Source organism: Hemiscyllium ocellatum, chromosome 43 (genome assembly GCF_020745735.1).
Source record: "Hemiscyllium ocellatum isolate sHemOce1 chromosome 43, sHemOce1.pat.X.cur, whole genome shotgun sequence".
In the NCBI taxonomy this organism is placed as follows: domain Eukaryota; kingdom Metazoa; phylum Chordata; class Chondrichthyes; order Orectolobiformes; family Hemiscylliidae; genus Hemiscyllium; species Hemiscyllium ocellatum.
In genome coordinates this window covers 22,102,246-22,128,619 of record NC_083443.1, presented here as the reverse complement: position 1 = coordinate 22,128,619, position 26,374 = coordinate 22,102,246, and the positions used below count along the sequence as shown (strand labels likewise).

Below are 26,374 nucleotides of genomic sequence, written 5' to 3'. Positions count from 1 at the left end.
TCCCCTATGCCCACAACCTGTGTTCCTCTAATTCTAGCCCTGAGTGTATCTAAGTCATATTGATGTACCATTGATGGCCAAGGCCACAAGCTTGAGGGTTGCCTTCCTAAACCTTAGGTCAAAGGTGCTATATAAATGCAAGCTGTTAATGGTGCTTAATTGACAATAGGATGGGGAAGTGTGTAGTGAGTGAAATCATGAGTTAGCATGAGTCAAGCAAGAGAAGGGGAAGGTTAGGATCATAATTATGAACAGTAAAGAACTAGCTATAGTGGTTGGGATCGTCCTTCACTCTTCAGTATGTGATGCAGCTTCAGATCAAGGATGTTTGGAACTTTCCACTAAGTAGAACAGACATGATTTCATTTCCATTTAACATGGATGTAAATGCAGCTGACAATTAGTGAAGTATAGCCCCATCATTTTGGCATTAGAGCAATCTCTAGTATATATAGAGTATGAGCACAGGCGCTGCAAATTCCTGTGACGTTTAAAGCAAAATGCAGGGAGATTGTTAATTTATGAACTTGAGCATGAAGTATTGAGCTGTGTTTTTTTGTAAAAACTGCTGCATTATTTCGGATGCCTTTTCTGTGACTGTTGAGAGTCCGTCTCTGCAAGAAATATGATGCTACAACAACAAAAATAGAGAATTCGTAAATCCAGGGCTGGCACCAGATGCAAATTTAAGTTGAATCCAAGTTGCACTAATAGGCGAAAGTTTATAAATGAATCTGTCAGATTGATCAGACAATCTGACTTGCAGCAGTATCAGCCAAGTGAAGTTTCTGTCAACACACTTTTCACATATACTGCCATCAAATGGAGCTGTATTGTGCACATTAGATGATTTAACAAGGTCACTGCAGCACTGAGCTGCCCAAATAAGAATCCCTGAAAGCTGTGTGGGCTCATGGGTAGGACATTGGCATAATATACTTCTTGTTGGCTGGTGTGGTCCAAAAATTGCCGGCAACGCGGAGGTATTTCTGGGTGTTGAAACACTATGCTGATTTGATGTCTCAATTTGGGCTCTTGCTTGGTTTTGAAAAACAGTTAGAACAAAACATCATTCAAGCAACATTTCACATTGAACAAAGGTGTTGATGATTAGCAGACAACTCTCATCTATCATCCCGGCTGACAGCATTGTCAAATCGCAGATAGCTGCTACATGTTAATGCTGAGCTTGCTTCACTAAGAGCTGTGGGTCTGTAATTCACTTACAATCACATACAATCCCTGGAGCTGCTCATTGTTTCTACTGGCTGAGTAGCAGGCACTGAATTTCCCGCTGCATGTTTCCAAAGTAAAAGCAGTTCTTTTTTTCCCCTCTAATAGTAGAAATTTCTGCTGCAGTTCAATTGGTTCAACTTTCCCATCTGTGGAGGTTCCTATTGATTGTAGATCATTCCATATGATTTCAAGCTTGTATTGGTAGGGGCTATTAAAGATGGCTGTATAACTCAATTAGATATTTTCCATCTATATTGTTTGTGGCTTCCCCCACTTTTCAAAGTGAAACAGAGAACTGTTTTGCAGTTGTAGATTTTTCATTTTTTTTAATGTTTGTGGCAAGCAGTCTACATATAAGGTAATGTTCTGTAGACAGCTGGCATTGTGACAGAGGCACGACCAGCTGCTACCAGCCATCTCTCTTCTCTGCCAACAGCTGTGGTTGTCTTCCTCTTTATGATTAGATTCCCCAGAGTGTGGAAACAGGCCCTTCGGCCCATTCTGTCCACACCGACCCTCCGAAGAGTAACCCACCCAGACCCATTTCTCCTCTGACTAATGCACCTAACACTATGGGCAATGTAGCATGGCCAATTCACCTGACTTGCACATTTTTGTGACTGTGAGGAGAAACCAGAGCACCCGGAGGAAATCCATGCAGACACGGGGAGAATGTGCAAGCTCCACACAGACAGTCGCCCGATGCTAGAATCGAACCTGGGACCCTGGTGCTGTGAGCCACCATGCTGCCCTCTTGTTGGTGAAACAGTCCTGTGGTATAAATGCCTCATGCATTGCGAAAGACTAAATGTCAGGTTATTGAGCTCGGCCACTTGTCCCAAAGATTCGGTCCTTAAGATTCACCAGGAGTGACAACTGCGAAAAGTTGAATTTATTTCTAACCCTATTCTTGGTGCTAGGAGATTTGATTCCTTGACACTTTTCAATGTTGTACAGACACAAAGAAGTCAATATGTGGAGCTGGGAGGAAATGGAAAAGCAATGAATTAGTGTTAAAAAAGCCAAGTCGGCAATGAAGTCCTACAGAATGTAATGCCTGGGTGACTTTGAGAGTGTTTGAGTGAAACCATGTGTGACACAAGCCAGGTTATCTGCATATCTAGGCAGGTGGGAAGGAGGCTTTGACTGGATGAGTTTCTTCAAATCATAGAATCACAGAATCCCTGCAGTGTGGAATTAGGCCATTTGGCCCATCGGGTCTGCACCGACCCTCTCGAAAGCATCCCGCCTAGACCCCGTTGCCAACCTCGTATAGCGTTTTTATAGAGGCTAACCCAGCTAGCCTGCAAAGGTGGGACACTTCAGACAATTTGGCATGACCAATCCACCTATCCTGCACATCTTTGGGCTGTGGCAGGAAACCAGAACACCCAGAAGAAACCCATGCAGATGCCAGGAGGATGTGCAAACACCCACAGACTGTCATCTGAGGGTGGAATCAAACCCGGGTCCTGAGAACTGTGAGGTAGCAATGCTAACCGCTGAGGCATCATGCCACCCCAAATGGCATTGGGGAGGGAGACAGGAGATTTCTTTTTATATAGTACAGCAATCAGGGCAGGTTGATCATAGGGAAATCTCCAAGGCTCGAGGATGTGGAAGGATTGGTGTGGGGAAGGCTCTTTTCAAGGTCCTGAAGGGATCACAAAAATTTCAATGACAGGCAATTTACCTGTACCTTTTGTCACACATCTGATCCTCCTGGCATGTGTCAGAACCTCCACTCAGGCGTAGGCATTAAATTTATATTATCATATAATGACACTTGAATTGGTCCCAACCTGTTTTGGTAGTATTGGCAGCCAGGGTCTGAATCAGCAGCATTAATATTGTGACGGTTGAGAACTTGCCACTTTTGATAGTAGTTTTCAGTTGTTAGGTTTTTCAATTCTTTCTTCCCTCTTTCTTAAGGATGGAAATGGGAATAGAAACAGGCTTTGATTAGCGCAAATGGGTCTGTGAATACAGAAGCTGGATACAGGGGAGCATACCAACAGACAAGTGCATTTTTGCTCGACAATAAAGCCAAAGTGTTTCTTTGTTTAGTAACTTCTGCTTTCCTTTGTTAGCTCCAGTTGTTTCTGAGAAATCTTTACTGAAAAAAGTGATTAGCAAAATCCCTCCACTTTCTAAACGCCTTTTGGTTTACAATGTTGTGAAGTGTATGAATGAAGCTGGGATCAATGTTCTACGGGTCCTGTCTCTCCTTACAAGAGATGGCAGTGTTATCACATTTGGTGACATTTCTGTTGCAAGGCTAGATATTCTATTTCTCAGTCAATCACAGAGTCAAAAACTGGTGCTGAAAGACTTGACAACACTGTGATTGACAGGATGTGATTAGCTTGTGGTAATAAAAAGAACAGATTTTACTGTCACGGTTTCCTTTTCAAAAATGAGCAATACTGCGATATTTTCAAAATTAATACAATTGTTTTTTTTCCCAAAATGGAAAGTTTTCTAATAATGCAGCATTTGGGCTTTTCTATTTCAAGCAATTCACAGGGTAGGTAGCTTTTAGTATCAAGGTTTAAACTGGGTGGAGGACTAACAATGTATTCCTGAAGCACTGCTACCCACCACCAGCTTTGCTAAGCAGAAAAGGCCAGCTTGAGGTTCCAAATGCATGGCCTGATGATTCCATTTATCCTGCAACTTCACTTTAACTGCAACAAGCTGAGATACTGACACATCATCAAATATTGTGACTCTATCTCGTAATCCACAGTGCTTTAGAGGCTCCATCCCACCTCAAGCTCTAACGCTAGTTTTGGGCCAGGAGTTGTTTCCTTAGGTCTGCAGGTGATTGCAAAGCTTCCACCTGGTTTTCCATTCGCACCTGCTGTCTGTAATTTTTTTTCCCACTGGTGAATCCCCAGAGTTAAAATGACCTTGACCTACAGTGAACTGACTGCTAGGGTTTTTTTTCTGTCATATGGCAATCCATGCTTCCCACCCATGACTGTTTTTCCCCAAGTTAATGTCAAGGCTCATGTGGTTTTGGTGTATTGAGACAGCCTCAGTTAGAAAGTTGGTCTGAAGCAGAGCTCAATGAATTTTAACGTGGCCAACATGCATGTGCGTGCTTTCTCACCAAGCATCACACTTTGGTCCCATATGTACAAAAAAACATTTGCTTAAAGATAAAAAGCAAGTAATTTCATTTTGGTTTGCTTCTTTACGTTTGTCACAGTTCTTACCCTGAATAGTAATTATAGTCTGACCTTTTTAGTTGACAGCAATTGGGCCTTGTACTTTCACATGGCACATCTTTAATTTAGCAGCAGAATAATTAGAGGTATAAAAGATCAAACAGGCAAGCAGATTTTAAAGGATTGCATTTTAATTCTCAAGGCTGCTACCTAATGAATCAGGACAATTGTTTGAACCCTGCCGCTTACCCCTTGTGTGCCTCTTAATAAGGAAGGGAATTCTGGGGGTGTTTCACGCAGTGTGTCTACTTTAATATGGTCAATTCTTGCTGGAAAGTCTGTATTCTTAGACCGATAGTTAAGGTAGGATTGGAGTAAGCTAAGAGGCTACCAGTGGGGGAAATATCTCACTCAGATTCCCTTTAAACAAATATTTAAAAAGGTTTCACTTGAGCAAAACAACTGAGGGTTGCTGGTGCCTATGGAACTATGCCCCATGTCCTTGTATGGTTTTGGAAATCCATTCAATTTTGTGAGAAAGCCAGAGCATTTTCTAATGAGGATGTTATACAATATTAAATATGGCCCATGGAGGCTTATAAAAGGGACAGTGCCTCTTTTACTAAAACAATCATCTTTAATGAAACTTAAATTTATTATATTGACATTAAGTAAATATTTCTAAGACTGATTGTTTACCTGACAGGATGGAATGGTTATAGATGCTGGCAGGCTGTCATCTTGAAGTAGCTGTGCACCTAATAAATTGTGCTTGCCAGCGCACTTGAGTGTTTTAAACAAGACCACCTGGGACTTTACCCTCATCATCCATTTATTTAAAAAATAATCAAAATGTTTAATTGATACATCCTTAAGTCTGATTTCTGTCAGCTCATGTCGTAAAGCTGCAAGATGTGATAGCAGGAGAGGACTGCGAGAGTATACATTTGGTAATGTGCAGCGACATTCTCAGCATAAAGGCTGTTCCCAGCTGAATCAGTGATGAGGAAAAAAGGCACTCTAGCTCGTACAGGCTGTAAACCTGTCCAGAGTCTTCTACTTTTGTATCTTTCTCAGCCTCATATTGGTTGTGAAGTTAACACTGAGAGAGGGAGACTTTGCATCGCCACTAACAGCAATTATAGAGGGAATTAATCATTACAATTTCTGTCTAGAAGAAAACTGACCTGAATTTGTGTGTGAAAGAAAAGATATATAGTGAAAGGACCTAATGGGACATACAACTAAAACAGAGTAATTGGAGTCTGCTGTCTTTTCACTTCCCAGATAAAATATGTGAAGTGACAGCACGTTAGTTTTAACTGCACAAAGTCCTTGGAAAGCGTAATTTGAATTTCTTTGGTGATGACTTTAATAGCGTTCGCTTAAAGAGTTTGTTTTATCTCCACAGACATACTTCAATGACAATATCCTGACTCTGATACGGACATTAGTAACAGGGGGAGCCACGCCAGAGCTGGAATCAATGCTGGCTGAAGAAAATGCCTTGAGAGGTGGCTACAGCACACCACAAACACTAGCAAACAGAGACAGGTGTCGTGTCGCACAGTTGGCTCTGTATGATGGCCCCTTTGCAGACCTTGGGGTAAGGTGAATCTATTATTTTGCTCAGTTTGCCACTCTGTTGCAAAAAAAAGTATCTAGCACTCTTACTCTGCACAGGTATTTCTGGATATTTCAGTGTAAAGTAGAACACAACATGAGGGGAACAAGATTAGAAAACTGATAAGGTTAAATGAAATATGAAGTTTGTGTGGAACCATCTGCACTAACACAGACCTGTTGGTTTGAATGGTCTGTACTTATGTAAATTCTGTGTAATTTAACCCATTATAATTAGCAATTTTGAATTTGTTGTGAATGAATTTGTAATATGATGCTTACTGCATTGATCCATCAGTCCTTAAATATGCTCTGTCATGGAACTTAGTAATGCAACTATTTATCTGGGAAGGGACAAATAGAGCTATGGCCAGACAGTTCACCCAGTGAGAGAGAGAGAACAAACAAACTGATCTCTCTGTGCTATGCCCATGAATGCCACAAGGAGCAATCAAGGGCTGAGGGAGATCAGACAGCATGTGGCCACCACCCTCTCAGTCAGAGGATGATGTCACACACAACACAGAGAGAATTAGAATTCGGAGTTAATAACTTTTATTAAAATTGTAGAAATACCACCCTTGATGACTCAATTGTTACTGTCTGTTGTAGGGTTAATTTGTCCCAAGTTTGATCCTGAGTTAGGTAAAACCAGCTATATTGTAAAAGGCAGTACAATCAGTCCAGGAGCCCCTGGATTAAGAGTGGACTAATCAGTCATTCAAGATTCCTACAACTGAGCGTAGAGCTGTACAAGATTATGAGGAACATGCACAAAACCGTTAGAAAGTAGGTATTCCTTAGTTGAAGGGCAATGACACACTTTTAAAGTGAAATGGGGAATGTTTAGAGACAAGTTGAGGAAGATGTTTTTCACCCAGAGGGTGGCGGAGATGCACTGCCTAGGAGTCTAGTTGAGGTGGGAAACCTCACAATCTTTAAAAAGTGCATAGATGAGCACTTGAAATGTCTTAATATTCAAGGCCGTGGGCCAAGTGCTAGAAAGTGGGACTAATGTAGATTTGGCAGTAGTGTAGTTTTGGTGGGACAGACTCACGGGCCAAAGGGCTTCTTCTGTACTGTATGATTCTATGATCTGATTCCCATTTCTCAGCGCATGCTGGACATTGATGAGGACAGGAAACAGTTGGCTCCAATGTCTGGTGAATAAACTCCATGACTGAGCCCCTATTTAATGAATACACGTATGGGTAGCTGACAGTCAAAAGTCTTGTCCAAAAGGGCTTAAAGAGAAGAGGGAATATTGGTAAAACATGTATTTTAATGCTTCCTCTGTGAAGAATATGAAAAGGTTATTGTATTATTATCCAATGTATTGAAAAAAAATACATTGTTAATAGAAAATGCTAATTTTCAGTGCATGTCAGCCAGTTTGTAACCACAAAGCTACACCAACAATTCAAATCGTTTACCATTGCACCCCACTTGAAGAATATAGTCCACTGAATGATGAACTTTCTTCATATCCCAGGAGCATAAAATTATAATTCTATTCAACAATTATTACAATTTTTCTGGTGAAGTACATAATCCAAATCGTCACAAGCTGAAATTGAGGTGATGTGTAAGTTATTGTCCTTGACATCACGGAAGTATTTGATCAAGTGTGTCATCAAAATAACAGTGCACTCTAGCAAATCTAAAGTCACTGGAAATTGAGACAAACTCTCCCCAGGTTGGAATCACCCCTAGCACAAACAAAAATGCTTGTGGTTGTTTGAGGTCGGTCACTTCAGCCTCAATCCCAGAGTTCCTCAAGGATGTGTCTTCAGCCTGATCATCTTCAACTGCTTTTTATCAATCACCACTCGGACCCTAGACCTGATTCCTGGAACCTAATTCCTGGAATTCTGTTCCTAACAGTGGACTGAGGTAGTAAAGAAAGTGGCTCACTACCATCTGCTGTCTGGCAATTAGTTTCATAGAACCGCTAATGTGGAAGCAGTCTGTTTCGCCCATTGAGTCCACGACAGTTCTCCGAAGAACAGCCCTCCCATGCACCTACCCCATCCCCATTCCCATAACGCTGCATTTCCCATGGCTAATCCACCTACCCTGCAAGTCCCTGAACACCTTGGGCGTTCTAGCATGGCCGATCCACCTAACCTGCATATCTTTGGACTGTGGGAGAAAGCTGGAGCACCCGGAAGAAGCACTACGTAGACACAGGGAGAACATGCAAGGTCCACACTGATGGTCACACCCAGGTCCCTGGCGATCTGAGGCAGCAATGCTAACCACTGATACGCCATCCCACCTATACAGCCACTAAAATACTAAGCCACTTCTGTCTCATAGTCTTTCAGTTCAGTACAATCTCCTACACTATCTGAAGTTCTAGTGAAGTCATACCTTTAGAACATCGTATATCATTTTGATTTCCCTATCTCAAGGAAGGATACTTGTCAAAGAGAGCACACAATATTTCACTAGATTGATTCATGGTTGAGAGGTTTGGCCTTTAAGGAGATAGTAAAGTAAATTGATCTAAATTTGCAGGAGGAAAATGTGAAATGAATATCTTAAAATATATAAAATTCCTAGTGCACATGACAGGGTAGAAATTGGCAAGTCTAGCATCAGGAATCACAATTTCAGGTTAAGAAATCAGTATTTGAGATTAAAATTGGGAGAAATTTCTTCCCTGAGGGTTATGAAGCTTCGGAATGTTTTAACCCAAATGGTTTTGGATGCTCATTGAGATCAATATGATTTTGGCCATTAAAGGAACCAAGGGATTTGGAATAGGTTAGTAAAGTTGTGTTGATGGAAAAAAAATTAACTATGATCTTTTTGAATGGTAGTTTGGCTCAAGGTGTTGTATGCTCTACCTTTGCTGAAAATGGATCAGTTGGGATTTTTGGCAGTGTTAAACTCTACTGCAATGCACAGGTAGTCAAGTGGTTGAAAATCTGACTCCCAAAAATGCAGTTCCTGTGTTTGAAGCCCAATAGTTAAGCTGCTGAGTGGAACAGTGACATTGAACGCAGTGCCAGAGAAAGATGTGTTGATTGTCCAGAAATGATCAGTCTTGTCTTGCACAGGAGTGCTTCCCTTGACCAGTAATAGAGATGGCATCTGTGAGGAGCAGCCCCACGTAAGAATGGAATAGAGTCAGAAACAATGTTTCTCTTGAGCATTATATGAATTATAAATCATTTATGCAATATTAATCATTTTGTCCAGGATTATGGGGGTAGATTGGAGGGTGAAACGTGTAATTTATAAATGTCAAGAGTCACAATGTGAGAAGCTACATGAGAAGTTGATTTTCTTGTGTCCTTTCTGTGAAAATGGTAAACCTGGAAGAACTAAAAATAAGACTACTTTGAACAAAAATGAATATTTTGGAGTTTACAAGATTTGCTAAACAGAGGGGTTCAGTGTGTCATCAATTATGTGATACTTTCTCTAGTCTGTAAAGGATACCATTAGAATGCAAATGTGCTTTAAAATATTCCTTGTGAATTGATCCTTTTAAGTGCCAATCCACCACAGCGGATTACTGTTTTTAATTTCACTACCATCAAATCATCATTCAATCCCATAGAAAAAGAATTTCACAAAGGTTTCAGTCAAGGGAGCATTCTGAATTGACATTAATGGATATACAGTCATTAACCCAGAGTACTTTAGCAATCATGTCATTCTGACTGTGAGTTAATTCAGCTCCTTCAGTGTCATGGGTAGTAACTCCTTTTCTCATGTCGTTTGCTGCTGATGTTCATCAATGCCTGCTACTGGAACCAAAATATTTTAGAGAATAAATAGAAGAAAAAAGAAGATTGACTTTTTCAGGTTTACTCTTGACAGACTCAGATGGCAACGTATTCTTTAATTCTTTGAATTGATTTGTTCCGAACAATGGATTTGTGTAATATATGTAAAAAACCTTGAAGTGAGTACTCCAGCAAGGATTACCTCAGGAATTATCTTGAAATGCTTCAGCTGACGAGATAGTATAAAGATTTATTAATACTTTTAGAGAGGTTCAATAGATTCTATGCATATTGTTGCTTACTCGGAGCAGTAAAATCTCAAAAGTACATTGTCATTTTTACCTTGCTCGCTGGCACTGGTGTGTCAGTGCTCACTAGCACCTGGATTTCAGCTCAAATGGTAACAAAGAGCCAGTTAAAAAGACCGCTCATCACCAACATTAAAAATTGTTAACGATAAATGCCTCGTGTTTCTGCCGGTTTGCACTTGTATTACCAGTGCATTTTTCTCAAAATCTGTGTGAAGAATAAAAAAAAAATTAAGACAACTATGTCCAATGCCAGTTGGGTTTCTGCTAGCTTTTGTGAACTAGGAGTTTGATTTGCCACAAAACCAGCCACGCCTGGAATTAATGGCCCTGACAAATTTCCACTAACTGCAGCGCCTCAAGCATGCTCTGAAATTTGAATTTTTCTTAGACATGGAACTGCAATAGGCATCTGTGAAGAGTTTCTTTTTCTTTATTTACTGAGAAACGGACTGAACCAACCTAAGTAGTAAATCGCTTTAAACACTATATAGAGCCATTCAGGGGTGGCACAGTGGCTCAGTGGTTAGCACTGCTGCTTCACAGCACCAGGGTCCCAGGTTCGATCCCAGCCTCGGGTGACTATCTGTGTGGAGTTTGCACACTCTCCCTGTGTCTGCGTGGGTTTCCTTCCGGTTTCCTACCATAGTACAAGATATGCAGGCCAGGTGAATTGCTAATGCTAAATTGCCCATAGTGTTTGGTGTATTAGTCAGAGGGAAATGGGTCTGGGTGGGTTAGTATTCAGAGGGTCAGTGTGGATTGGTTGGGCGGAAGGGCCTGTTTCCACACTGTAGGGAATCTAATCTAAAATCTATTTTTTATGATAACTATACTTACTGCACTGGACTAATAAAACAGCATCAGGATACAATTTTTAAATATTATTGGAATATAGGTTTTATTGCAAATGCTTCCAGAAATGCTACCTGTTTTTGAAGATTTTTAGTTTGAACCTATGCAAATGAGCTTGATGAGAAATTGAGCAAAAGCAAATTTATTTGCTAAATCAGCAGAATTTTGAGCAGTTTGCCTTCATGCTATGACAAAACTCTTGGCCAAAGTCATCCAAATTTTCTGAAAATTACTGCATATGCTGCAAAATGAAAATAATTTGAAGCTCTTGGATGCTTTGAAGTAACATTTGACTTGCACAGCATCACAGTTTGTGATGTGCAATGTAAATTCATTTACAATCTATGTTGCTTGAAGTGAGTTATTTGCTTGGAGCTAGGAATGGTGACTCTTAGAAGTGGTGTGTATTTTGTGGTTAGCAGAGTAATAAAGGAAACATCTCTCTTGGTGATGCTGCTCAATAGTGCATGTGATTAGTCTTTCCACATCTGGTAGGATTGTAACATTACACAACTGACACAGACATACCCACACTTGCATTATTTGTCGATGATGGAACTTTGTTGAAACTGCCTTGTCACTTAAACTTTTTATTTTAGTTCTTAACATGCATTTTATAAAGTAAACATCTTTGTGTCTCATTTACGGCAATTCATTTCTTCAAATTACATCTTGAATTGAAGATATGGTTGGGTGGTGGCAGTGGCATTGCTGAAGAATAGCTTCTGAAAGCTAAAACTGCTGATATAATCTCTTCTGCTTTCTTTTTTGCCCCCAGGATGGTGGCTGTTATGGAGATCTGTTCTGCAAGGCCTTAAAAACATACAACATGCTTTGCTTTGGAATTTACCGATTGAGAGATGCACATCTACGCACGCATAATCAGTGTACAAAGCGGTAGGTCCCACAAATATCTCACACCCTCTTGATGATGTTTGTGTCCCTTTGATTTAACTTATTTTGCTCCTGGTTTATGTCATTAATGTTATACTCCTGAAAATGTGCAAGCCATCTGTAAGACCTTTGCTGTCACAGTAGACAAAAGGTAGCAGTGTGTTGAAAGAATTAGTTTGGTTGGATTTGAGTTGAGCAACACCACGTTTTAAGGAGAAATGGCATAAATTGCAATGCTGGCAGTATGTCATTCACTGTAGACAGGGAGTACTTGAGATGAGAGTTTTATCTATGGTATTTATTTGTTGCTGTCTTGTAGAAGAACTGGATTAAATCAAATTGACTTGTTTACAACAAAGTGCTGTGACAGATGCCATGAACACAGACAGTGGCATCCAAGGATACCACAACACAATTCAATGTTATACATTTAATTTAATAGTTTTAAAAATGCAAAGAAATCGGTCTTGATCATTCTAGGCCAAAACAATTGTAACTATCCCAAAAGTTCTTTCACATGCTGTATTTCTTCACATTTCTAAAGCTCAGAATGTTTGTTTCTTTTTCACCTGAGTTTAGTTCATCATGAGAACAAAGCCTAGGTAAGTAAAGCATTAGCACAACAGGTAGCAAGGCAAACTATACTGGACTTATGTTCTTTCTGGCCTTCCAAAAGCATTTCTTCACTTGAAACAGTGTAGGGCCTGAAACTACCTGTTTGGAGAAATGCCTTTGTGCATTGCTACCTTTTGTCTATTGTGACTTGTAGGTTTGTGGCATTTGAGTTCTACTTTGGTAAAACGTTTTATCCATCACATGAAATATGGTGTCAGGAGTGTACAGCTGAAATGAAGTAAATTTTCATTGCCTTAATTGCAGAAAACAGTTAAAATTAATTCTCCAGGCCACGGGCTACTGGGTGAGGCAGAATGACCTTCAGTAGGAGAAAGTGAGGTCTGCAGATGCTGGAGATCAGAGCTGAAAATGTGTTGCTGGAAAAGTGCAGCAGGTCAGGCAGCATCCAAGGAACAGGAGATTCGACGTTTCGGGCATAAAAAGGGCTTCCAGAAGAAGGCTTATGCCCAAAACGTCGAATTTCCTGTTCCTTGGATGCTGCCTGACCTGCTGCGCTTTTCCAGCAACACATTTTCAGCTATGACCTTCAGTACTCCAGTACTGGCTCCAGTCTGTCAAATTGCAGCAAGAAATCAGAACAAACGAAGAGTAGCAGTTCTGAAAGAAGGAAAGCTGATTAAGTTAGGTGCTGGGCAAAGAGTTCCTAGACTTCATTGTAGAAAATTCTTTATTCCTGATTAAGGGCTCCTGCCTGAAACGTTGATTTTCCTGCTCCTCGGATGCTGCCTGACCTGTGCTTTTCCAGCACCACTCTAATCTTGACTCTGATCTCCAGCATCTGCAGTCCTCACTTTTGCCTTCATTGTAGAAAAGCCAGTCATGTAATATTTTGGAGGTCTTAAAGACCCCCCTTTGAACACTCTATTAATGTGATAGATGAATGGTTATGATCAACTCCAGAAAATATTGATCTGTATGGAACTGACTGGAGGTGCATGGCTGAACCTTGAATTTGGGGGAGAAATTTCATCAGAGATAGGATTGCCCTAGGAATAAGAAATCCCTGTGTGTCTACTCATCTGCTGAGGGAAAAGAAATTTTCTGTCAAGAAAACTGTTGACAGGTACAGAAGCTCTGAAGTGGCTAATCATCAGCTGAAGAGCATTGATGGGAGAACTGACAAAGCTTTGCACTGTGAAGCAGCTCAGGCTTTCCAAGACAATGGAGCAAAGGACGAGCTATTTCCAGAAGGACCACCAGAAAGATCAAGTAATGGATACAAAAAAAAACATGTCCAGCTTGGAAAAAACAGTTTTCCAGCAGCAAGAAGTGAAATCACTTTGCACGCAAGTGTTTCTCAGGAAAGAAGGAAAGCTGATTAAGTTAGTTGCTGGCGAGATGTCAGATGATGGTTCTGGCAATTGACACTGCGCACTAGAACAGGTAGGTGCCAACAAGTCTCTAAGTTTAAAAAAAAATGGTTTGTGACTGCTGCTATGATGACTACAGGAAAGTATTCAGTTAATGCAAAGTGTCAGACAAACAGCAGTGTTACGGGCAATATCATGCATTTCACAGGCATGTAAAGTTGCTCAAGGCAATGAAATTGTGAAGATAAAGTTGAGGCTATCTATTGACCAATATTTACCCCAAGAGGACAAACTGAGTTGAATGTCTAATGTAGTTGGAAAAAAGAAGAACTGCACTTCCAGATAATGGAACCTCGGCAAAATCCACTCTTGTAGCTAAAACAACTCAACAACTTGGATTGCTAACACGACATAAATTACAGGAAATTTCCAGTATTCCTCATGGTGCCAAGGCATCAACAAATTACAAGCATGTTCTCTCAGGTCTTGAGAGTCTTCCAGTGTAGAAACAGGCCACTTGGCCCATTTGAGTCCACATCAATCCTCTGAAGACCATCCCACCTCGACATACCCTGATCCCTGTAAACCTGCAATCCACCTAACCTACACATCTTTGGACTGTGGGAGAAAACTGGAACACCGAGACAAAACCCACACAGAAATGGGGAGAGTGTGCAAATTGCACACAGACAGTTGCCTGAGGGTGGAATTGAATCGAGTCAGCAGTGCTAACCACTGAGCCACCATGTCACCCGCTTCATCTTGACATAAATGAGAGTAAGAGTCCATATTTGGACCATCTAAGGAGAATTGCAGCTATTTTCAAGTCCAGCCTGAAAGACAGGAACGAGGATCTTGAAGATATGGGAGTGATCATAAAAACAGACTGCATCAGCAACTGTATAGCGTAATTCTTATGAGGAGAGGTTCAGTAGTTTGGGCTTGTACTGATTAGCGTTCAGAAGAGTGAGTAGAAAGTTTATTGAAACATAGAAGGTTCTTAATGGGATTGACTGTGTTAATACTGGGAAGTTGTTTCTCCTTGTGGGGGAGGCTGTGACCAGAGAGCATAATCTCGGAGTTAGGGTTTGCATATACTAGTGGTTACAACAGCCATTTGGCATTTCCTCGACTCCAGAAGAAAATTACTACAGACAACATGAGATAGTCAATGATTTTCCAGATGGGATGATCTGCAGATCTGTGAATATTGAAATACAATGGAAGAGCTATCACAGATCGTGGTCAGAATCTGATGAGACTGCTAGGGAGAGCTTGTCTTATGTAGCTGAAGCTGAACAAGGAAGAACTGGAACTGAGGTCGAATGATGTCAAGTACTTAGGTCAGTGACTGAAGCTAACAGCGATTTATCCTGATCCCTATAAGGTATGTGCTAGAGCAACAATACAGTAACAACAGATGTGAAGGCAGTTTGATGGTTTGTGAACTATCTGGCCAAATTCTTAATCAATTTGCTATCAGTGTGTAAATCCCTACGCACGCTTACTGCAAAGGATGGTGAGTAGTACAAGAACACTGAACAAGAAGCAGTTTTCATTTACATCAAATAATTAGTGATGACAACAATCACTAAAGTCAACAGTGAAGTCACTACAGTGTGATGCCAGCTAAATAAGACTTAGAGCAACCCTCATGCAGCAGCAGTTGTACATGGAACTAGAACATTCATGCACGATAAAGAACGCTGCACACAAATTGGGAAAGAGTGTTTGGTTATTGTCTTTGCTCGTGAGCATTTTAGTTAGTTTCTGCTTGGAAGTGAAAAAGTGTTGTTAGTATCTTGTCACAAGTTATTGCAAAGGACCTTTCTCAAACTGTTCCTGGCTGTTTCAAAGCATCTGTAAAGAATGCTATACACCCGATCAAAGGCAAAACACTGCAAATGCTGAAGGATCGGTGCTGGGTCCACTACTTTTCGTCATTTATATCAATGATCTAGATGTGAGCAAAAGAGATATAATTAGTAAGTTTGCAGATGACACCAAAATTGGAGGTATAGTGGACAGTGAAGAAAGTTACCTCAGATTACAACAGGATCTTGATTAGATGGGCCAATGAGCTGAGAAGTAGCAGATGGAGTTTAATTTATATAAATGCGAGGTGATGCATTTTGGGAAAGCAAATCTTAGCAGGACTTATACACTTAATGGTGAGGTCCTTAGCATTGTTACAGAACAAAGCGACCTTAGAGTACAGGTTCATAGCTAATTGAAAGTACAGTCGCAGGTAGATAGGATAGTGAAGAAGGCATTTGGTATGCTTTTCTTTATTGGTCAGAAGATTGAGTACATGAGTTGGGAGGTCATGTTGCGGCTGTACTGAACATTGTTTAGGCCCATTGGAATATTGCGTGCAATTCTAGTCTCCTTCCTATCAGAAAGATGTTGTGAAACTTGAAAGGGTTCGGAAAAGATTTACAAGGATGTTGCCAGGATTGGAGGATTTGAGCTATAGGGAGAGACTGAATAGGCTGGAGCTGTTTTCCCTGGAACATCAGAGACTGAAGGGTGACCTTATAGAGATTTGTAAAATCATGAGGCGCATGATTCCCCCTGGGGTGGGGGAATCCAGAACTCGAGGGCATAGGTTTAGGGTGAGAGGTGGAAGCTATAAAAGAAACCTAAGGGGCAGTTTTTTCACGCAGAGGGTGGTATGTGTATGGAATGAGCTGCCAGAGGATATGGTGGAGGCTAGTATGATTGCAACATTTAAAAGGCATCTGGACAGGAACATAAATAGTAAGAGTTTGGAGGGATATGGACCGGGTGCTGGCAGGTGGGACTAGATTAGGTAGGGATGTCTGGTTGGCATGGACGAGTTGGACCGAAGGGTTTGTTTCTGTGCTGTACATCTCTATGACTCTATAGTCTAAATTACAAACCAAAACTGCTGGAAAACCTCAGCAAGTCTGGCAGCATTTGGATAGGGAGAAAGACACTGAATGTTTTGAGACCAATGACTCTTACCCAATGCTAGCTCGATCCCACCATTCTGCACAGCTGGGAGAACTCGTCACTGACTGGGATATCCTGGAATAGATCATCAGGCCTGCCACTTGCACCATTTTGGAACCCTGGCTATGCACCTGATCAAGTGTTGGCAGTCCAGAGTTGCCCTTCACTGTCAAAGTAGTGAAACAGCAGTCAGAATACCCCCTCCCCAGTATTAAAGCTCCAATAAGCTTCCACCTTCTGAATCTGATAAACATCTGGCTCAAATCAAGCAAACAATGCAATAAGATGTAACTCTCTGAGTACTGCAAGACGTAGCGATGATGGAATGGCCTGAAACCATTGAGTACACAGCTGTCACTAGAAGAGTGTGTTGGGCTTGTAGAGATGAAGTGATTGCCCAAGATGGCATCTCATTCAAAGAGATTAGTGTCATTGTCCCTAAAGTGATAATGACACTATCCCTGAAGTGATGAGCAAAGAAATGTTGAAGCACATCCATTCGAATTATCAAATAGTTATGTCTAATCTGAAGAAGGTAAGTGAAGTACTTTACAGGCTCAATATGGGCAGTGAGACAAAGGACCACACCAACCAGTGCTGTGCTTGTGGTAAATATCAAAATAAGCAATCTAAAGAGTTGTGCATGACTTGTGAGACATCCCAGGCAGACAAAAAAAAGACAGACTAGACAGAACAATTAGTTTTCAGTTCATGCGTGAAGGTTTTCTTTGTAAACAATATGTGTGGGTAACCTTCAAATTTTTTTCACAAGGCACTTCTTCCTTTTGTGTTGTTTGGCCTCTATAGTAATGTGACCTGTGAGAATATCTTGACTAAAACAAAGCTTTGGACAGAAGCCATTTTACCCATTGCCTTTCACATGGGCATCTCCTCAATAAAGCCATTTTAAGTTCACAGCTCTAAAGTTGTAATTTTGGAATGACTTGTAACAAAGACAGTACAGTAAATACAAAAACTGGCTTATGATCATTTAAATCTGGTTTCTCAGAAGCAAAATGCATTATACAGTATGTGTCTGAAATGAGTAGTGTGTTGAACTCTGGAGCAGTGAAGCAGGAAGGCTTTGCACACAGAGGTTGACACAAGCTGGAACTGTAGGGACAGTAACCTTTTGTGGTGCCTTCCTTGTTGAGCTCTGACTGTCTTCATCAGGTCCAATAATCAGCACCCAACTGGTGGCACTCCTGTCAGACTAACTATCTTCTGTTGACACAAGATCACAAATTATACTCTAAGCTCTAATAGCAAACATGGTCAGTTTAATGAAGCCAATTTAAACGATAATGACTAAGAATACCAGAATTGTACAGGCTTGTTCAGATTCAACAGCAAGGTTAGTTTGTGGAAGCAGTCACTGGAGTCATAAAATCTGGAGAGTTTCATGCTGTGACAGCAGTGCAAACTAAGCAATAGGCTTTAGTTTGTTTTGCCATTTGTTATTAAATAAAAGAACTAACTGTAATGGATGTAGTTACTTTATATGAGTCTGATGTTTACTCAAAGCTGGGATGAATATGGGAGGATTAGAAATTTTTGACTGAAACCCTAAACGTAAGGGTTTCCTGCGGGTCCAACTAATTTTAGTGGCAAGAAACTGCTTCCATCTTTCTTGACTAGTTTCCCAGCACATTAGCTGGATTGACAGACTGTGAATTTGGGCAACATGGTGGCTCAGTAGTTAATTCCTGAAGAAGGGCTCATACCCGAAACGTCGATTCTCCTGCTCCTTGGACATTGCCTGACCTGCTGCACTTTTCCAGCAACACATTTTCTGCTCTGATTTCCAGCATCTGCAGTTCTCACTTTCTCCTGGCTCAGTAGTTAGCACTGCTGCCTCACAGCGCCAGGGACCCAAGTATTGTCAGTTTCAATGTGGTCTAACTAATGTCATGACTCAGCATTTAGGGCATGTTTTTTTTTCAGATTTGATTATCCTTTTCAGACATTCTGCACAAATTACCTTTTAAGGTAATCTAACAAAACAAAGTTCCAACCTGTGTCTTGTTACGTACTGGATGCACTCTGAAGAGCCTTGCAGTTCCTTCTTTTATTAATTTTCCAACATGTTCTGTGTTCCTCAAAGTGTTCATTATTATCCTCTTCAATTGCAAGGATAGAACCATGATGCGATAGTGCTTAAATGGTATTTTCTGAGCTAAATTGAATATTTTTATGAAATATAACTTCAGCTTCTTGGTGTAATGAACCCTCTAAACCAAAATTACCAAATTTACCTAAAGACTCTCATATGAAGAACTTACCAACAAGATTCCACTTTTTGCATAAATTAACAGGCAAATTATACTTACTGTAGTTGTGAACAATAAATTGCATATGACATAGTGGACACCACAAAGATTATTCACTAGATTACAACCTTTATCACTCTCTGTACAGTTGTGGTACCAGAGAATGAATATTTTTATCACTTACTGCATAGCTGTGACAGCATAAGCATTTTCTCAGCCATTCCCATTATGCCTCTGGAACATAGAATTTCCACTTTTCTGATTCGATATATTTGGTCTTTGAGTCACAACTATTCCATCCCAAGTGACCCAGTAACCACCCAAAAAAGCACACTCTTCCAGATCTGGATTCAAGACTTGATGTTACGTAATCCCCAGTGACCCCTTTATCTAGTTCCTTTTAAGTAGTCTGTGCAGCTCTGAAAGCCCAAAGCATATGCATACTATTTACCAACTCCCAATCTCTCTTCTAACTCTGTCTTCAGCTTTTTGCAGGGTTATGGTGGTAGGGGATTGGGTCTGTGTGGGTTGGTGCAGACCCGCTGGGGGAGAGTGATCTCATTCCACGCTGTATAGGTTCAACGATTCTATGATTTTTGTCCTTTTTAAACCACATTTGCACAGACAGTTCCTTAAAAATGTGCCTTTTTTAGTGTTTACCCTGCTACAACTCTTTGTTGCCTTGGCGCATATGGTTTCGAAATCTTCACTTCCTTTCTGCTGATATTCTTTCAGACCAAAGGTTGCCAGATTACGCAGGCGAATGTTTCTTATTATTCAAGAAAATTAAAAATGGTTGCTCCACAATAGTGCAAGTTTTTAAAAGACCTGTTCAAGCATCTGAAAATGATTTCCACATTCTATAGAAATTTTTACAAATATCATAGGTCTTTTAAATAAATTACACCTTTTCCTTGCTCCCGGATCCAAGATTCTCACAACAGGTAAGTGATCATTTCCAAGTACAGTCGTGGAGAAATGGATGTATACATTCTCACTTTCCTAGGTGAAGCATCTTATGGAAGTATGGAGCAATTCTGACCTAATTTGACCACCTCATCTCAGCTCAAAAAATCCTGTCCAACCATACATTCCATTAGGAGGTGCATTAGGTAATTTTGGATTACAGCTGCCTTACCGGTTTTATAACATGGTGAAGCTAGTTACATTGCATAAAGAAAATCAATGGAGAATAATATCAGTTGTGATATAAAACTACTGTCCTACCCAATCCTGCGCATGTTAGCAAATTGCAGTTGAGGTGGCATCATACACCGTTAATACAATGACATTTCTGAGCCTTGCACTTTGATGAAAGTTTTATCTCCATTTTGCAGCTTTAGACAAAAGCAAAATTTGAAAATGGGTTTGCAATACTCTTGGTCCTTATGTGCATAATAATGTACCAGTGCGTCGGACAATTTCCATAGTTCATTTATATTTTTTCTTTTCAGATACGTGATTGCTAATCCACATTACGAATTTGAACTAGTCTCAACGGATGTGATCTTCTGTCTGATGCAATTTGACCATAATGCTGGCCAATCTCGCGGCAGCTTATCGCACTCGTCTCATTCCTCACACTCTTCCAGTAAGAAAAGCTCGTCTGTGCACTCCATCCCAACCACCACCAACCGTCCAAACCGCAACAAGACTCGGGATCCCCGGGAAAAGCAGAAGTATGTGCTTGACCCTGCTGTCTGATGAAAAACTGTTTGTGAATTTTCACCTCTGTCCATTCCCCAGTGCAGAGCTTCCCTTTGTCACGGACTGTATCACATATGTCTGCACATGTTCGTATGTATGCATGTGTTTGTCAACAGATTTCATCGTTCATCTCCTGCAGCACAACAGCAACAAACCAGATGGATCTAAAAACCAATCATTACCAACACCAGTTAACTCTGAGCAGCAACTACTGACATACTTATATTTAAATCATATAGTTATTTAATGTTTGTTACTTTACACAGAGCATAATAATAGTAATTATTTAATGCACAGCATTAGAATACAGAAAAGGGTAAGACTCTTATAATTATCTTAAACTGAAAATTACTTACATCCAAACAGGCAACTCCTAAGAAAAATTACTATTGTCCTCTTAATAGTAGTAAGGACAGAGAATTTTAAATTCATGTCATTTTTACATTGTCACCGATTCAATAGCATATTCATATTAACAAAACACAGCTGAAAGAGCGTTGGTGGGGGACAGAGGGGATGAATAGAATTTATTCAAACATGTGAAGCATTCTCTATTTCCTTGATTTGACTATTAAATTGTCAACTTTTTCTTTGTTCCCCCCAAGAATCGATGTCACTTTCTAAAAAAAATTAACTTTATATTTCCTAAGGTAAATAGTCAGACATGTTTTTATGGGATGGTTGAATGATGTGAATTTTGGCAGGAAGAACTAAAAGAAAGTCTGTCAAGCACTTTTATATAGTAGCCATTACATACTCCAGTTTGTATTCACAAAGACAGCTAAACGTGCTTCTATGTGTGACTGTCATAGACACGATTGGCGTTTGCTGATTTGTTGATTTTTTTCATAGAAGCAGGACATTTGCTTTCTGTGTGGGAATGCATTTTTATTTAGGAAGCCAATATTTGTAAGATGACTTTTTATTTCCCCCGTTTGGTATACTTTCCTAAAATAATGTTTACACTATGCCACTATTTCATAGCATGGGCTTGCTAGTGGGTGTGTGTTATGGTTTAAAAAAAAACTACTAACCAAAGTAGACTTGCACTGACACTCTTGTTTACAGGAAATTTTAATATTCTATCAGACAGTGTCAGTGAAAGTGCTGAGTCCAAAATGTGATAGTTTAAGAAAATTGTAAACTTACCTAGAATATTTACTTACTTTTTCTCTAAAGTGCTACAAGGATGACTAGAATGAGCCAAGGTATGACTATCAATGGTTTTGCATGATATGGCAATTGCCGTGGGTTCTTTCCATATTTGTCCTTGTGAAACTTTGTTAATTAAAATTTAGTAAAAAGACTTTTTTTTTAAACAAATCAAATAATTTGTGTTTGTTTATGCTTTCTGGCTGAAATGAGCTGTCTGCTGCTTCTGTCGCTGTCGCTTTGTCCATGACAGATGTGACCTTGTGTGTCCATCATTCTCCTGCTTCTTTGCATGTGGCGTCTTGCTGCTCATGTGATTGCCCTGTGACCAATTGGAGTCTGTCACTTTATCCAGATTCTATCATTCAGCTCATTGTTCTGTCTGAGACCGACAGGATCATTTGATTTTGTGTTGATGTCAGCTGAGCAATTAATCATCCTGTTCACACAGTGATTTTGTGAGCCTCCATTCTCATTTTTTCTTGAAAATTCAGTTTGCTGAAATTGATGTTTTAGTGAATCAGTCATTCTGTATCGTGTATCTGTCCCTCAACACGTTTCTACATAATTTGTCAAGAAGGAGTGTCAGTGTGGGGTACATAACAATAAGCAGCATTGTATGGATAAAAGCATTATAGTGCAGCTCAGGGCTGAGCATCAGTTCTGCAATATCAGACACAAGTCACCATGATGCTTTACTCCCTACACTATTGCTCTGATGTCACTTGTCCTTTACAAACCACTCCTGTGTTTTATGTATGTGTGTGCATATCTTTTGCTTTCCTTGTTTGAGTCCCAGGTACAGTGACATTCCATGTTACTGCATACTTTGCTAATGAGTTAAACTAGAAATCTACACCAGAAGTTAATGTACTTTAGCCAACCCAACTGAATCCCTTCCCACCAACTATTATGGGTATGAGAGTTTGAAAGTTTAACTTAACTACATGCAATTGGACAAAATTGTTTTTTATGTTGAAGGAGGATGCACTGTGTGAAATCTTACTCTTAAGTGCCTCAGCTATGGAATAGTAGTGATCTTTAACATGTGTAGCACAATAGTGTCAAACATTTTTAAAATGGAGAAATACTACTTCACTAAACCTGTCACTGATCTGAACTGAACCCAAGAACCAAGTAAAGTGTGATCAGTTAGTGATTGGAGACATTTCAGAAGTTGGTAAGTGTGATTGGGCTCCAGCCAGTCTGAATCACTCATTCCCTGTTGACTTCAACACCCAGAGCGTGGGTGAACTGATTCACTGTTACTTTGGTCTAGATTTTAAAACAAAAATACATTTTTCATTACTTTTTGGGTAAAGATTGGTGGCCTACTGAGTGGAAACTGCCACACTAGACTTCCCCTCTTTAAGTTAAAGCTTCCTAATATGGAATTCAAGTACAAATGTTAAAAAAAATTGTGGTCTTTAAATCACAAAAAGTACCTATACTGACATGGCATGCCTCCATTCTTTCTCTGCTCATCTTGTACTAAGACTCTTACCTCTTGCTTTGTCACCTCCAGATAAACTTACTGTAATGTTCCCAAGGTGGACTCCAGTAATCCCCGGCTGATTTGAAACTATGCAGTATTAGAACATAGAACAGTAGAGCACAGGAACAGGTCCTTCAGCCCACGGAGTCTGTTGTTCTGTCCTTCAACAAGTCCAGCTCATAGGTCACTCCTTACTTTATTGAACCACATTGACCCTAGGATTCCCACATCCCTTTACATAAAATGTTCATCTTGTGTTTAAATCCCTTCATGGCCTCATTCTTCCCTCAGGTCTAACAATTCACCTCAGAACACCAAGTTCCTCACACCCTATCTGCACAATATGGCCTCCCACTGCTTTGAACCATTTAGATGCCACTGTCTGGATTTACCTCCCCAAAACATTCTGCCCCTCCATCACCTGCCTCGTTTAAACTCACCTTCAACAAGGTTTGGCCAACTCTCCAAATATCTATTAAAGTTTTGCACCATTTTAACCCGATTTAAGTTGTCATGAAATACATTGAGATATTTCAACATGTGAGGGCACTATATAAATGCAATAGTTATTAAGTGCTAAAAATAAACTATTCCTTTGTCTATACAGTGTAAATCAATAGAATACTACAAGATTGAATTCACACTGAAATATTTGTGATGAGCCAGATTCTGGTTAAAAATTAATTGTTTACAGCTAAGATAATGAATAGAACTTGCAATTTTTACATTCCAGCACAGTAGGGTACTCTGGATATTGTTAACAGCGGAGTTACTGATGAAGATCAGACACAACTGGTATCTTGATACTGTTTGTCTGTGCAGATAAAACCCAGACCCACTATGAGACTGAGTATCAAGACTGGGCATAGAAAGTAGGCACTGTGCTGGTCCTCAAGAACAAACAATCAGCAAACATATGGAGGCAAAGTTCAAATACAGCTCCAGAGGGAAATTTAGAAATTTGTTTTATTGCTAAATATCAGCTGTTTATCAGTTGATAACATTCTCTTGCTTTAAGTCAGACTTTTGCAAGTTCAAACCCAACTAGTCATTGGAGATAAAGTATTTCAAATGAAATGTTAACTCAAAGCGAGTCTGCTCAGTCATGTGGATATGAAAGAGTTCACACCACTATTGTTATGAACATCAACTGAGCAATTTCTGGGGTCTTGGCCAATATTTAGCCCCCAGTTATGATCTCAAAACAGATTATCTGATAATTATCGCATTGTTGTCTTTCAGGGCCTGTTCTGTACAAATTAGCTGCTGCATTCCTTGTGTTCCAACAATTCAAAACTATTTTATTGGTTATAAAACAACTTTGGTTGTGAAGGGTGTTACATAAATGCAAGTGTGAAATCTTTCCTGAAAATCTGTTTTGAATACATTTGAGCATTGTACAAAATGTTGATGTGGCTTATGCAGGTTGCTAAGCTTTCTCTATATGCCAATTTCCTGTGGGGGGAGGGGTGGGAAGGTCACATTATCATTGTTATATATCGCTCCTTCCCACCTTTCCTCTCCTGAAGGCTCTGACTCCTTACTGGATTATGGCTTCCAGGACATTAGTCACCTCTGGGTGGCCAATTGGCAATAATTAATAATCGAGTCTTGAAAATCAATAAGTTATTCTACCAGGGAATTACAACCAAGCCTGATCCTATCCTCACATGTACTTAAGTTACAAGGGTCAGGGATGCAGGCTTTCCTTTCTGTATTCAAAGCTGTGGAGGAGCATTGTAGCAGTCTTACTGCTACACAGCTATACTCAGGATAGTGCCAGATACATTGATTCGGCAGAGCACCACAGTTAATATCGATACCATTGTTATGTGAATGGCACAGTCAGCTCCATGCTAACATCAAAGGTAAAATTTGATATGTTCCAAGGCAGTTACAGTGTAATCCTTGCAGAGCTGAGACCACATTCTCAGTGTGGAGCATGCCAAACATTGAACTCTTCCCAGACTGAGCAGGATAACATTCTTCTTGTGCCTATAACAAGTGCATTTAACAGTGTTGTTGTTCATAGTTAGACATGAGGGACAGCATAATCCTGAGGCTCAATAGAACAATGCACAGCAACATTGGAGTGCTGATTTAATACTGACTTTTGTTCTCTTAGATCATTGTGTCGAAGCGAAACGAGTTTATTTTAGCATTCAGCATCTGGTACAATTCTCATTTTGTCATGGAAATCAGTTTGACTCTTACGTCATTGGCATTTATCTGGTGACCCTTACCCTGGAAACTGAACAATGATTCAATCCAGGGAGGGCACCTCTCACCAAACTTTGCTCTCGAATCAGCAGCGAAGTGGCTTTAACCATCTCCAACTTGTTTCCAGTTGGTCAGTCTTCAGCCTGGTGCTCCTCCTCAGAAATAAAAAAAACACGATCTGTGGAAGTTTGGAAGTTTTTACAACTGTGAGATCAAAGTGTGAGGCACAGCTCAGATTCCCAGTCGGGGTGACACGGAGCACGTGGCTGCTTTCTCATGTCACTGCACAGGAATTCAGAATTACTTTCAGCTTTTACTGACCTGGGAGTATCTACTGTCTTCAGTAGAATCACAGCAGGGTAATAACTCTCCCTCTGTCCAACATCAGGATAACAGGAAACAGTTACTCAAAAGTGTGGTGCTTTAATCAAAGCAAAGGAAATAAATGCTGTGGCTTCTTTGTGCTTCTTTCTGGTCAATTTGTTTCCCAGGTTTTCTTTGTTCTTTTGCCACTGAAGCCTCCAGTGGGGTAGTGGATTGTATATTTGACCTAGGTCAATTCATTTGGAGACATCATGGATAACAAACATTGGGATCTGTGTCTTTAAAGAAAGAATGTGGAATGCACGTATATTAAGACAAAACCCCCCTGAGCTCGTCACTATTTCTTTGGATATTTTTCAACTTCTTTCGGAAATGTTTGTTGCCACTGCTGCTGTGCCCCCCCCCCCCCCCCCCCCCCCACTTCCACTTTAGTTACTGAGTAATGAAATGGAAGT

General features: G+C 40.2%; 1 protein-coding gene across 7 annotated transcripts in view; it reads left to right on the top strand.

The window, feature by feature from the left end:
* The window catches only part of kcnma1a (potassium large conductance calcium-activated channel, subfamily M, alpha member 1a), an 858,112-nt gene that overhangs the window by 807,927 nt on the left and 23,811 nt on the right, over nucleotides 1-26,374 (top strand). For 3 of the 7 annotated variants that reach the window (XM_060854015.1, XM_060854014.1, XM_060854016.1), the window contains 4 exons: nucleotides 5,821-6,015; nucleotides 11,714-11,832; nucleotides 20,476-20,700; nucleotides 21,908-21,936. In XM_060854015.1, the coding sequence (XP_060709998.1) occupies nucleotides 5,821-6,015; nucleotides 11,714-11,832; nucleotides 20,476-20,700; nucleotides 21,908-21,936 (568 nt within the window). Of the gene's footprint in view, nucleotides 1-5,820; nucleotides 6,016-11,713; nucleotides 11,833-20,475; nucleotides 22,079-26,374 lie in introns of those variants that run through there. The other 4 variants (XM_060854009.1, XM_060854010.1, XM_060854008.1 and 1 more) reach the window with 4 other exon arrangements.